Below are 13407 nucleotides of genomic sequence, written 5' to 3'. Positions count from 1 at the left end.
ATATATATAACAATAACTATGATGAAGAAGATGATGACTGGACTGATTAATTTATGGATTGGTTAATCAATCAACCGCTCAATTATGGTTCCAGTTGACGGCAACTGGGGCCAGTGGACTAGTTATGGCTCGTGCTCAGTATCCTGTGGCGCCGTTGGTACCAAGGTGAGGACTAGGGCCTGTGATGACCCCGCCCCCCAGAACAACGGAGAGGATTGTCAGGGCTCTGGCAGTCAGTCACAGAGTTGTGACATGACAGGAACGCCCTGCCCGGGTATGTGAACCCCCCTCCCCCTCCCCCAACCGACTTTTTCTATACACATACACACAAGGGAACACACACACACACGCGCGCGCGCGCGGAGCGCACACACACGCGCGCGCGCGCGGAGCGCACACACACGCGCAAATACACACACATGCACACACGCACATATTATACTATATATCAATTGTACATGTAAAATTCTATAAAGGTTTGTAGATTTCCTCCTTTGACCGCCCAGACACCTCCACGCGAGTCTCGAAAAGAGATAAGATAAGATAAGATAGTACTTTATTATCCAAGAGGGAAATTTTCCTTGGCTGTACAGGACCGTAAAAACACATGCAGGTATACATTTTTTTAAATGTCTTTCCCTTGAGGTTAAGCGTCACAGGGTGGGCACACACAGCCCGTTCTTTTACATGGGTGACATCACTGCCACGACCGCCAGTACGAAATAAAATCTCTTTAAATGAACATAATAATCTTTTATAGTTCTGTTAGAAATTGGAGGCGCAATGTATCCTCAATATTGTTTTTATCCCGTCAAATCAATATCACCCAAACTTTGCACAGCGGTATGCATGTATCAGTTTATCTTAACTGTATCATATTTTTTTCACAACAATTGAAACTTTTCTTCATAAATTTATATAAATTACTATAGATCTCGGTCACGGATAATGGAATTGTTCACAGCACTTCCCGCTTCTCACACACGTTTTGCGTGCGCATATATGACCAACGTCACAGGTCACCAATGACATTGTTTAGTGCCTAGTTACCTCGTACAAGAAATTAAATTGATGCTGAACACTTTTTTGCACTAGAGGCTCTCAAAATATGTGTTCAATAAACATGATCTCGATGACGGGCTTGCTTTTAAAAGCGGTATTATCCTAGCTGTAAACATTTTCAAATCTGTAGAGACCACTCACAGGGATTTTTAATTAGTATTCCTTGACGGATTTTCTAGAATAGTGCGAACAGGTGTTTACAAAAATAGTGATCTGTTAGGACATATTGATTCAAGTCACTGTGCAAAAGCTGGAGAGTTTATATTTAATATTTGAGGAGATATTTGGCTATAATATGTTGGTCTTTCAATAATGCTCGAAGACGCATTGTTTTGGGGCACTTCAAGAAGAAACATAATACATTCGTTATTCAAACAGAGTTTTAAATTCGATTTTCTTTATCTTAAACGCAGAATCTTTGACTGCGCTTGAAGTTTCCCGCTCTATTATTGTCCTCCAGTGAACGGTGGGTGGACCAACTGGTCTGGCTGGACTTCCTGCTCGGTGACCTGCGGGACTGGAGATCAGTTCAACTACCGATCGTGCACCAACCCGGCCCCTGCTCACGGGGGTAGCGACTGCTCTGGCGTGGACACTCAGACAAGATCATGTGACACAGGTGTCTCTTGCGCTGGTGAGTGCTTGGAAAGGGTGACATGGCATAGGTTTAACGCCCCCTCCTATCAACGCTATTACGGCATCGAGTTTAATAATAGCAATAACAATAATAATAGTAATAATTACAGTAACGATAATAATATTAATAACAATAATAACAGTGATAGTAATATATTATTATCATTATTATATTTATATTACAATTGAAGGTGCTTTCCCCCTTTTATTCCCTTAGTTCACGGCGCCTGGGGTACCTGGGGTGCGTGGAGCGCCTGCTCATTGTCGTGTGGAGGAATCGGTACCGTGGAGAGAACCAGAGTCTGTGACAGGTGAACATTTTCCCTTAACTTTGAGTTTAGCGCCGCTTTCTGCTGAGGGGGCTCTCGTGGTCAAGCGGTTAAGGTGTTCGCCTCTCATTCAATAGGTCCCACGTTCGAATCCAGATAGCGGGAGAAAATGTTTTTCTCATAAATGTTCTACTTTCACATCCTCTTCTGCTCTGTATCAATGATCTGTCGACTGTATTCATCTCCACTTTCTGCCTCTACCCTCCCCCCCCCACCCCATACGTCCTTTACCCCCTCCTCTGGGCTCCTGGCTCTGTCTGCAGCCTCTAATCTGTAACAAAGAAAGATACAGAAGGTCATTTTTACCATCATCTATCAAAATGCTTCCATCTTAACCATCTTGTTTAGTGTACTTACGACCTTAGAGCATGCATCAAAATAACATTGAGTGTGTATCTAGCTTACGATTATTATTGTTTATATTGCTGCTCATTTACATTATGCATGTGATTGTAAACCTACTTGTGTGTGCATGTGTGTGCACGTGAGTACGTGTGTGTGTGTGTGTGTGTGTGTGTGTGTGTGTGTGTGTGTGTGTGTGTGTACTCGTGGTGGAACACCAAACCAATGTGCTAGGATCTGGACAATAAAGATGTATCTTATCTTATCTTATACTGCTACTCCTTGGCTCCTACTTACTGCTGTCTTTCAGCTACACCCCTGATCTTCTGGTAGGTAAGATCTAACATCTTGCCTTCTCGGATTAGGGCGAATAATCTCGCAGATCACCTGTGCGAGTTACGAACGTTACAGATCCCTTAGTGATCCAAAATCAATAAGAGTAGGCTTCGGCCGCCACCTGTGCCAAATCCAAAAATGTTGCTACCATCTGGAAATGTTTAATGGTCCCGCGCGCTCATAATCATAACCTTATGCAGTTGGGAGCGCTGTAAAACACTTACCAAAAACCCCCACAAAAAAAACAACAACTTTTCAGCTGTACCTCTGATAGGTTTGTTAAGAGTAAGACGTGTTGGGGTCGAGGTAGGATCACTAACAAAATCCTCTCATGAATGGAAGGGAACACAGGTAATTTAGACAAAGGTTCGAAATTTAGACTTTTGAACACCGGCATTATGATTTTCAAGCTAAAACATTAACGCACATAATGACACACACACATACACACACACGCACACACACACATACACACACACATACACACACATACAAACACAAACATATACACCACATAAACACAGAAAGACAGAAAAAGACATACACACGTATGCAGACAAACACATACAAACACGTGTCAGGCAGATAGTATTTCATAATACAGACTTTTCTTCCCTAGTTTTATTATTTCTGTGTGTGTGTGTGTGTGTGTGTGTGTGTGTGTGTGTGTATGTGTGTGTGCGTGTGTGTGCGTATGTGTTTGTGTATGAGAGAGAGAGAGAGAGAGAGAGAGAGAGAGAGAGAGAGAGAGAGAGAGAGATAGTTTGTGTGTATGTATGTGTGTGTTCGTACTTGTATGTGTATGTGTGTGTATTTTGATTCCAGAAAAGAGCGAGATTCTTAAAGCCCAAGCGACTACTACATAATAATCATTTTGTTAACTCATATTCCAGACCCGCTCCTCTGCATGGTGGTAACTACTGCCCAGGTAGTGATACCAGCACGGATACATGTGACATGTCTTACCAGCTATGCCCCAGTAAGTTGGATCCTGTGTTCTTTCTGATTGAATAATACCTGACAGCACGATGGGAAAATAGCATAAATACATTTTCGTACACCCAGTTTTTCTCCCTCCTCCTCCTCCTCCTCCTCCTCCTCCTCTTTTTCTTCTTCTTCTTCTTCTTCTTCTTCTTCTTCTTCTTCTTCTTCTTCTTCTTGCTTGGAGCATCCAGTGAAACTCGCCTGATTCCCGAGAGGACAGTTCCAGCGTCTGGTCAGATCACAGAGTACATTTAGCATTACTGCTAACACTATCTCTTACGAATCCGAATAGATTTATTTTAACTCAGAAGTGTTAGTTGGATGTATAAAGTACACCCTCTTTCACTTTGATTACCAGGGTTTTTTTAACATTTACTAGTGTCTCCCATTACGTGTTTCATTTGACCTAGATCTAGTAAAAATTCAGTAAAATTTCAGTAAAAACGTAAAAACCAATTCCGGGGTTAAGTGACAGAATAGAAGCCTACAGAAAAAGCGTCCCAAAACCACAAGAGGACTGTATTTCAAATTCAGGTTATGTTAAGTTTTTTCAGGGCGTGTATTTACACCTCCACCAGCATAATTTAGATCATTTTGGGAGGTAGACTTCGACCCTGCCTGACTAGGTCTATCCGAACAGAGAGGGTTAAGACATCCAAGCAGATAGAAGAAGATGCTCGATTTAACTCTATATTATATAATCGATTTTCAGAATAACTAAATATGAGTGAACTGCTAGCCAATACGTTGTTATGTACATTTAGTGAGCAGACGTGTAGACGTGGTCAGTTACGTTTTGCCTCTTTCAATAGGCCCGTGAAAGACACTTTCTGCTCTGAAACTCACAAGACTGGGCGGTGCTTAATCTTCCAAAAAGGTGTTTAATTTGGAACAGAAATGTTGTGCGTTTGATTCCTCGTTTCCATGAAAGGGGCATAATTATGACATAAGGAAATACACTGGGATCCAACTTTTCCCTATTAATCTACCATCAAACAGATGCGTGGCATTACATGGAAACGAGCAGATGCAGAGCATTTTTACCCCCCCCCCCCACCCCCCACCCCCTCCAAAAAAACAACAACAACAAAACAACAACAACAACAAACAAACAAACAAAACATAAGAAAAAAAACAAACAAACAGCAACAACAAAACCAATAAAAACATTTTGCCTACGTTGTCAGGGCTGCAGGGATTAACAGAAAACAGGAGACAAGTAAGATACTCAGGGGGGCACAATATGACAATGTGAACATATCACGCTGGCTGTCTTTGTGAGTGTCATCTTTCAATGGTTTTTTAAAATTTATTGTGGTCGGAATGTGGAAGTGTGGAAGAAGAGGATGTGGCCAGGGCAGAGGGAGCTATATTTTGTTTTATTTGTTTACTTTTTGGTGCGCTTTGTAAACACATTTGGCTTGGGCAAAAAATAACTCTGTAGTACAGACTTTAACATAGTATTAGTGTAGGCTCGACTATGAAGAGTGATGTACAGTTATATAATAATATGCTAGTTATATTGTGCAAGTCTCTTACTTAATAGAATTTTCATTACAATTGTTATTAAATGCTCACATGCTCTATACTTCCATCCCCAGATGGTAACCCATGGCAACCGTTGTTTTTCTCCCCTCCTACTGTGGCACCAGGTATGATTATTACAAAGAAAACAAACACTGTCGCGCCCCCCCCCCTTTCCCCCACGCCACACACACCTCTAACTTCTGCCCTGTTCCCCATCATCTTCTTACTTTTGTTTTCTTCACACTAACAACTTGAAAATACTGCTCGCTTCCGCTCCCCTTTTTGTCTCCATTTCACCTGAAAAGTCGGGAAACATCAATGTTACATTTAAGCAAGGCAAAAACAAATAAAACACGTCAAATAGAAACCAGTAAACACATTACATTATCATATCACTCTTGCTTGAGTGTCTCATACATCGTCAATTCTTTGCAAGCCACTCCATATGACCTTATTATGCTGTTGCGAGCGATGTAAAACTCTTACCAAACTAAATATTTATCGCATTAACTCATCATTATCGCACCATCATCTCATCTACAATGTTCTTGGCAAACGTCAGGATTTGAACTAATTTTAGTCCCTTTTGATCCTCAAGCCTGTAAATTCATTATAGTTTCATTATCCTTTGATCCTTCCTTCTTTCGAACAACATCCTCAATTCAACCTCGGTCTGCACTCTCGACACTCATACCGCTTCAACGTATATTGACATTACATCATGTCTTATCATCGTCTCTTTTTTAATGTGTATCACATACATAATATTATTCCATCTTTATTGAAAATACTGTTTTCATCCAAATTGGTCCTAAGCTCATTTTACTATTATCTTCCGTAGTATCTTCATCTAAATTCATCGCAAATTATCTCTTTCTCATTTTTGTGTCAAATAAGTCGTCTCATCTTCCCTTCATCTTCCTCTCATATGATATGTTCCATCTTTGACCTCTCCCCCTCTCCCCTAAGAAAGAAGAAAATATTTAAAACCTTTTTGTGTTTTCTTCCTCGTATCTGTATTTAAATACATCGCATTTTATTGCATGTTATCTCATTTTTGTGTCAATATGTCGTCTCATCTTTGTTTCGTCTTCCATCTCATATAGATTTAATATATTACACCTTTGACCGGTCCAACCCCCCCCCCCCCCCCCCCCCCCCCCAACTCCCTCCAAAGAGACGAACAAATTTTGTGTATAAGCGCTCCCGAGATTTTTTTTTTTTTAAAATCACCTCAGGTTTTTGGGTGGAATATAAATTCCCCTTTTTTCCCCCCCATTCCCCTCCCGGCCATCTAAAAGTAATACATTCCATCTTTGATCACCCTACCCTCTCCCACCCCCCCCCCCCCCCCCAAAACCCGCCGATCAAACCACCTAAATAAACTATCAATTCGAAACAGTTGACGGTGGAGTGAGTCCCTGGGGCGCCTGGCAGAAGTGTACAGTGACGTGTGGGGGCGGGACCACAATGAGGCAGAGATTCTGCAACAACCCAGTGCCCATGGGACAGGGGGCTCAGTGTTCCGAGCCACTCATTGAGGAGCAGATGTGCAACAAACAAGCCTGTTCTGCTAATGGGTACGCCCACGGAAGTAGTAGTAGTAGTAGTAGTAGTAGTAGTAGTAGTAGTAGTAGTAGTAGTAGTAGTAGTAGTAGTAGTAGTAGTAGTAGTAGTAATAGTAGTAGTAGTAGTAGTAGTAGTAGTAGTAGTAGTAGTAGCAGCAGCAGCAGCAGTAGTAGTAGTAGTAGTAGTAGTAGTAGTAGTAGTAGTAGTAGTGGTGGTGGTGGTAGTGGTGAAGGTTAGAATAGAAGAAGAAGAAGAAGAAGAAGAAGAAGAAGAAGAAGAAGAAGAAGAAGAAGAAGAAGAAGAAGAAGAAGAAGAAGAAGAAGAAGAAGAAGATTTATAATAATAGTAATTCTAATAAATAACAATAATAATAATAATTATTATTATTATTATTATTATTATTATTATTATTATTATTATTATTATTATAATAATAATAATAATAATAATGATAATAATAGTAATAATAAAATAATGTTTACGCCTCTTTATACTTATCATACAAGAACGGCACATGCGATGATCAAAGAGGCCTCTTCGACTGCAAGAACGGCATCCAATGTATTGACATCAAGCTGAAGTGCGACTGTGTGCCTCACTGCTTGGACTTCAGTGACGAAGAGATGGCATATGCTGGCTGTGTCATGGACCTCCTAGACTGCTTTAGTGGAGCTGGTGAGTTGATGAGAGAAGAAATCGACGATAAGCCGTTCAAGTGTACGGGAATAAGCTCAAAAAGCACAATTCTATCGCGAGAGAGAAAACCCTGTTTCTTTCTTTCAACAGTTGCACCTACATTATGTTTCTTTTCTCGCTTTTTTAAAACAATAATATGATGATTAGAGTTTGTATTTCGACAAAATATTTCTCTACCTTATGCAACCAATGTCACAAATTAAAAGATTTTCAAAATAATTTTGGGCTTTGCACATAATATGAACAGCTGGCCGACGTAATGTAATGAAAAAAGTGGGTGTTATCACGAACTAGAAATTGTAAGATTCTCAATTGTAACTTCATTTTCTTTGACTGTTGGTCTATTGTTATCTTTAGTGGAATGGGAAGTCAAACATCAAATCAACGAACACTTTAACAATAATGTAAATAATAATGAGTCTACAAGCTCTTGATATGATACTCACAGATTTCCGTTTGTGGTATCACTCGTTTTTCCTTTGAGCGTTTTAACGTTTTGTTTGTTTGGGTATAGAGAAGCATATGGAAATGATAGGTCATTTTATGTGCTTGGAAAAAGTAAGAGATACTTACAGAAACAATACGCCTTAGAAAATGAATAAATAGGTCTTACACCGACCATTATCTTTACATCAATATCAAGTTTGAAGAAAGAACTTTTGTTTGTTTCTTTTGGGGGGTTTTTTGGTAAGTGTTTTACGGCACTCTCAACTGCATAAGGTCATATGAGCGCGTGGGGCACGCCAAACATTTTCAGTTGGTAGGTCCCCCCCCCCTCCTGCCCTCTAGCAGTAATGGGTACCTGACTTCGAGTGGTGGAAGTAAAGGCGGCATGGAAAAAACTGGCCACCCTACCACAATATGTCGAAGGCCCAGGTAGTTGTCTCACTAACAAGGCTATCCCCAATGTCCGGATCAATGAGGGAACAACTTTACTTTTTAGGAAATTTTGAACTTTGCCTGGGTGGCGGCTGAAGCCTACTCTTGTCGATTTTGGACCACAAAGGGACCTTTAACGTGCGCATCTTGCACACGGGACTTCCTAGATGCTTCACCCTTGTCTCAGAAGGCTAGATGTAGATTGTTCCTACCATACGATTCATCTAAAAATACAGAATTAAATACGTAAATTATTAGTTGTAAAATATGTGCACAATAACTGTTAGGGAGCACGTAGTCGTAGGCCGGTTAAAAATTCATAGACAAATAATGTATTCTAGCTCTGTACGGGTTTTTAACCACCGATTATGTCATTAAATCAGTCAATCAATCAATTAAGCTATTAAGTTGAACAGTCGATCTCGTTGTTACCTAGTCTGTCTTTCAATTAAGCAATCACTCATCTGTCAGATGACAAATCAACCATTATATTTATTATTCTTCCACCTTTAATCTTTGGGCGTTTGAATAAACCTTACCATTCAATACTTGCTCATTGGATCTCAGTCATTGTTATTGATTACACTCTTCGTCTTATTTCTTTTTATCTCAGGTTTCAAAGATCTCAAGGTCTCACTCGGTGTGGCTGCTCTTGTAGCATCACTGACAGTCTTCCGAATGATCTATGGTTAACTCACAGGAAGTATTTCTCGAAGACTGAATAATAAGCAAAGAGTGGGCCAACTGCCTACCACCAAATCTCCACAAAGACCAAAGAAGTACAAAGGTTTATTTTTTTGAACATTTTATGAAGGGGTGCGCGAAGAATGTTTTTGAATAATGTGATTTCGTTCCATTTTGCGTGATAGATCTGTTTCAAACGCCCTGTGTGTTGTGCAGCATTTTTCTTGTCTGGGAGTATAAACCTCTCAAATACATCTGCGATCGCGTAACGTTGATGACAAGAAACCGTAAGGTGCCGCAGGGCTTTGTGGCGTCTTTTGACGTTGCTAATAAAAATCAGAAAGAAGCCTCTTATTTGACCTGTGCTTCTACTGCAGCTCATGGGTGTAACTACTTCTGGAATAATGAATAAACAGTAGTGCTATGTTTAAAGTAAAGTTTGGACTCAACATATTTTATTTCATGTTCATCTTTTAGTTCATTCCGTGCTTTTCTACCAGCGTCTGTGGTGCAATGGTAAGGCTTTTGACCATAGTATGCAGAAGATGCGAGTTCGATTCCTAAGATGGGAAGTAATTCTGTCAAGTATCTCTCATCTCTCTACTGGGATACAGCATCCAATATAGCTGAGGTGGGCCCTGACATGCCGAGTCGCGGAATCAGCCTCTTACATTATCTAGATTGTACCGAGGAGGGCTTAGAAACATTAATGAGAATATTACGCATTTGTTGCTTGTAGTTTTGCTTTTCTCTGTGCCAACAGTCACAGCAACATCAGCATTAGCTACAACAGCTACAGCTGTTGAAATGGCAAGAGTCTCAGGTATTGGCTCAGATGCCGCATTACCTTCCTCGCAGTCGCAAAGTAAACGCGTAATTATTTACTATATTTCGGTGTTCCCTGTTTCAATGTAACAAGCAAGGATTAAAAATCATCTCAAACAATGTTTCTTCTTTCAATAATTATTTGCCTCTCCACTTGGGTGATCCACTGGTCGAGTGGGTAGGGAGTTCAGGCTCAATTTGATGTCAAAGGATTGGTCGCTCCACATTTATTAAGCCACTGGGGCAAAGATTCTTTGCCGAGGTATGTCTTTGAGCAACATAGAACGCTACACAGTGGCGACCAGCAATGGTGTGTTTGTAAATTTGTCGGTATTGGTGCGGTATTGTACATTAAATGACATTGATAAAACATCTCTTGTACATATTGTTATACCTCTGTGTTTAGTTATGTGTGTAATTGGTATTCATGCATATTTCTATGTATGTTATGCTTGCCAAAATTTCCCCCACGAGGATCAATAAAGTGGGATTTTGTTGGTTTATATTTTTACGTTAGGCTCACGAAAACCTGACATCAGCAGCTGATAAAGAATTAGGCTTGTTTGTCTGTGATGTTTTCAGCAATTCCTAAACATTTTAGCTTCGGGAATCTGAAACAGAGAAGTGAAACACTTGTTCAGTCAAATTCACGCTACCACGCCTATTTATATTATGCTAATAAAGACTGTTAGCATTGCATTCACACGCTGGTATCATTCAAGACCCAAAAATCTTTCTGACCAAAACTTAAAGCTGCTTGCATTTGATACTTGATCATTTTGTGTCAAGCCATGAGCGACTGGGACGTGCTTAGGATTGTAAGATACGTTGTTGCTGTTTCTTAAAAATTTATTTCTCTTGAAAATTTGAGTTCAGAAGGAAGTTTTCTGTGACAGGGTCTTCGTTTAGAAACAATCCAAACATATTATGTGCTTCAATCAGTATAAATTTTCACGGTCCATAATAATCTACGCTGGGGACAGGATACAAAGAAGCCGTGCCACGGATACTTTTTAGTTTAAGGCGTACTTTTTAATGACGTACGCATGATTTAAAATTCTATAAAGTTTGATTAGACTCTGTTTAATCTGACATTTGCTTACTCCAGCAATGATCCCATTCAGGCACTCAGGAGTCATTAAAATGGTGTCCCAACAATTTGAAAAAACCGACTTGTTCATCTTAGTTTGTATGCACACTGATAAAAATAGTTATGCAAAAAGTTATAGTTTAACTTCTTGAAGGTTTGAATGATCAAGCAAGTGACGTACAATATCAGAGCGGGCAATGTGAGGTCTACACATACATACGATGGATGTACGGAAAGCACGCAATTCAACTTTCAGCATGACTCTGGATCGAAGCCCTCTAAATGTGCATTCTTTAACTTTTACGGTTTGTGGAATTTCCACAACATTCCTTCGCTTACCTAGGTCCTGTTGGAGATCGACGTTAAATCAAACAGTTTACAGATGTTAAACTATATGAACATGTATTTGAGTGCCTGTGGAGAAATGTGGTCAAATGATATTTTTCCAAATGCCGGTTTTAAGATTTGAAATAAGACTGTCAATCTTTTGATGTAAAATAACAAAATAGATCAAGAGTGCGTCAGAAACGAGAATGATTCTTTCATTAAAAATGGCTGTAAGTAAGAGTTCTAGACGTTCACCTCTCAATTTAACAGTCTAAATTGTTTTTGACTTTCAGCTTAGCTCCTCACAACGCACTGACAATTATATTTGACTTCTTGGTCTTTATAACCAACGCTGCTCTCAACCAGTTCCTTTTCATTTAATGTTACGGTGCTGGTTACGTTTGATACATCAGTGAAAACGAAGTAATTCGATTGGATGGCCAAGCTCTTCGGAGACTTAATTACCAGTGCTAAAGCAAGACTCTCGTTAATGGTTATGTCGAATCATCGAATAAATATCATATTCGTATCATATCACCAGTCATGCCACATCTAGCACACGCACACCCACAGACCCCCGCCCCACACACCCCACCCCTGCACACACACATAAACACACACACACACACTCACACTCACACACATGCACATACACATACGCATACACATGCATTTATTCTCTGTATGATGATGATGATGATGATGATGATGATGATGATGATGATGATGATGATGATGGGCCTCACGGACTTCACGAAGAAATCTTCGAGCGAGAGCGAGGCTCTTTTTCGGCACCATTGTCAATATGCTTAGCGGCACCTCCACTCGTCCAAATAACTCCATTCGAATAGCCATTGTTCCTGGACATTCAAACATATGTTTGATATCCTCCTTTTCATGGCCGCATCTTCGGCAACATGGGCTGAGCTCTTCATTTACAAAGTTCTTATACCATCTTAAACTCCAATGATGGTCCGACCGCAGTCTCACTAGCTCAACCTGGTCCCAGCGACATGTGATAGATTTTTGTTCCCGCTTATAGGAGTACCCAGAATACACATCTTCCAGGTGCTGGTACTTACTCCTACATGGTGGGTCTCTGATTTCTCTCTTGATTGTTGGAAAGACTCCTCTGTATGTCGTTGGTCGTCTGTCCCCTTCGATCTCTATGGCTTCATTAGCAGCTTGGTCTGCTGCCTCATTTCCTTCTATTCCAGCATGGCTTGGAATCCACTGAATTTTTTGTGTGGCTCTGGCTTCACTGAACTTGCTGCACAAATCATTCATGTCCGAGCTGTTGCCCAGCATCCACTTGCAGAGGGACTGACTGTCATTCAAGATCAGCACATAGGTCCTACTGTTGCAATTGTCGGTAATCCATTGTGCAGCAGACATCATTGCCTGGCATACCTCGTCATAAGATTGATGTTTAGGAATGCACCTTTAGTTTTAATAATTTCTGTTCGTGGTGATTCAGCATTTATTATCACTACTGCCGCTGCTCCACTTTCGTGGTATCCTGCGACTGCCGATCCATCGGTAAAAATTGTCACATCCGCACCAACCTCTTTGATCACATACTCAGCTGCTTCACGTGCCTTTACAGGATCATCACCTTTTCCTTTTACTCCTCTCAGTTCTATCCGAATTTCGATTTCGCCATGGGTCTCCCATGGACAAGCTCTCACCAGATTGATCGGCCATCGATTCTCTGCTTCAGGGGGGAGGTGGTCTGCTAGGTCGGTGCCCATACGAAACTAACTTTTCCTGCAGTTTTTAGGCTTGACTGCTTGACCAAGGGCTTTCTGTCTTGGATGGTTGTCTGGTAATCTCTTAGCCATCTCTATAGACTTGAGGCATGTTCTTTTTGTATAGGTGGTGTAGTGCTCAGTTCTGGTCTCATAGCGCAGCGCTTCTGTTGGTGTTGTTTTCAGCTGACCTTATACAAGTCGGAGGGTTTTGTTTTGTATTCTGTCCAGGGCCTTTGCACTAGTCTCACTCAGCCAAGGCTGCCACGCTGGTGCAGCATAATCCAACTTGCTTTTCACAAACATCTGATATATTTTCTTGAGCGACTCCTTACCCCAGCCCCATTTTGAGTTGCTGACAGCACCGAAACCT

At 40.7% G+C, this 13407-nt stretch overlaps 1 protein-coding gene across 1 annotated transcript in view; it reads left to right on the top strand.

Annotated features, from left to right (window-relative positions):
- Nucleotides 1-11584, top strand: part of LOC101853604 — a 22386-nt gene extending 10802 nt beyond the window's left edge. The window contains exons 8-17 of the mRNA XM_035968329.1: nucleotides 95-274; nucleotides 1523-1696; nucleotides 1916-2009; nucleotides 3599-3684; nucleotides 5291-5341; nucleotides 6619-6796; nucleotides 7315-7460; nucleotides 8974-9048; nucleotides 9808-9909; nucleotides 11580-11584. Coding sequence (XP_035824222.1) covers nucleotides 95-274; nucleotides 1523-1696; nucleotides 1916-2009; nucleotides 3599-3684; nucleotides 5291-5341; nucleotides 6619-6796; nucleotides 7315-7460; nucleotides 8974-9048; nucleotides 9808-9909; nucleotides 11580-11584 — 1091 coding nt within the window. The remainder of the gene's footprint in view (nucleotides 1-94; nucleotides 275-1522; nucleotides 1697-1915; nucleotides 2010-3598; nucleotides 3685-5290; nucleotides 5342-6618; nucleotides 6797-7314; nucleotides 7461-8973; nucleotides 9049-9807; nucleotides 9910-11579) is intronic.
- The last annotated feature ends 1823 nt before the right edge of the window (nucleotides 11585-13407 follow it).

Source organism: Aplysia californica, unplaced genomic scaffold (assembly GCF_000002075.1).
Source record: "Aplysia californica isolate F4 #8 unplaced genomic scaffold, AplCal3.0 scaffold00051, whole genome shotgun sequence".
NCBI lineage: Eukaryota > Metazoa > Mollusca > Gastropoda > Aplysiida > Aplysiidae > Aplysia > Aplysia californica.
Note: the sequence above shows the minus strand (reverse complement) of the source record. Positions and strands in the feature narration are given on the sequence as shown.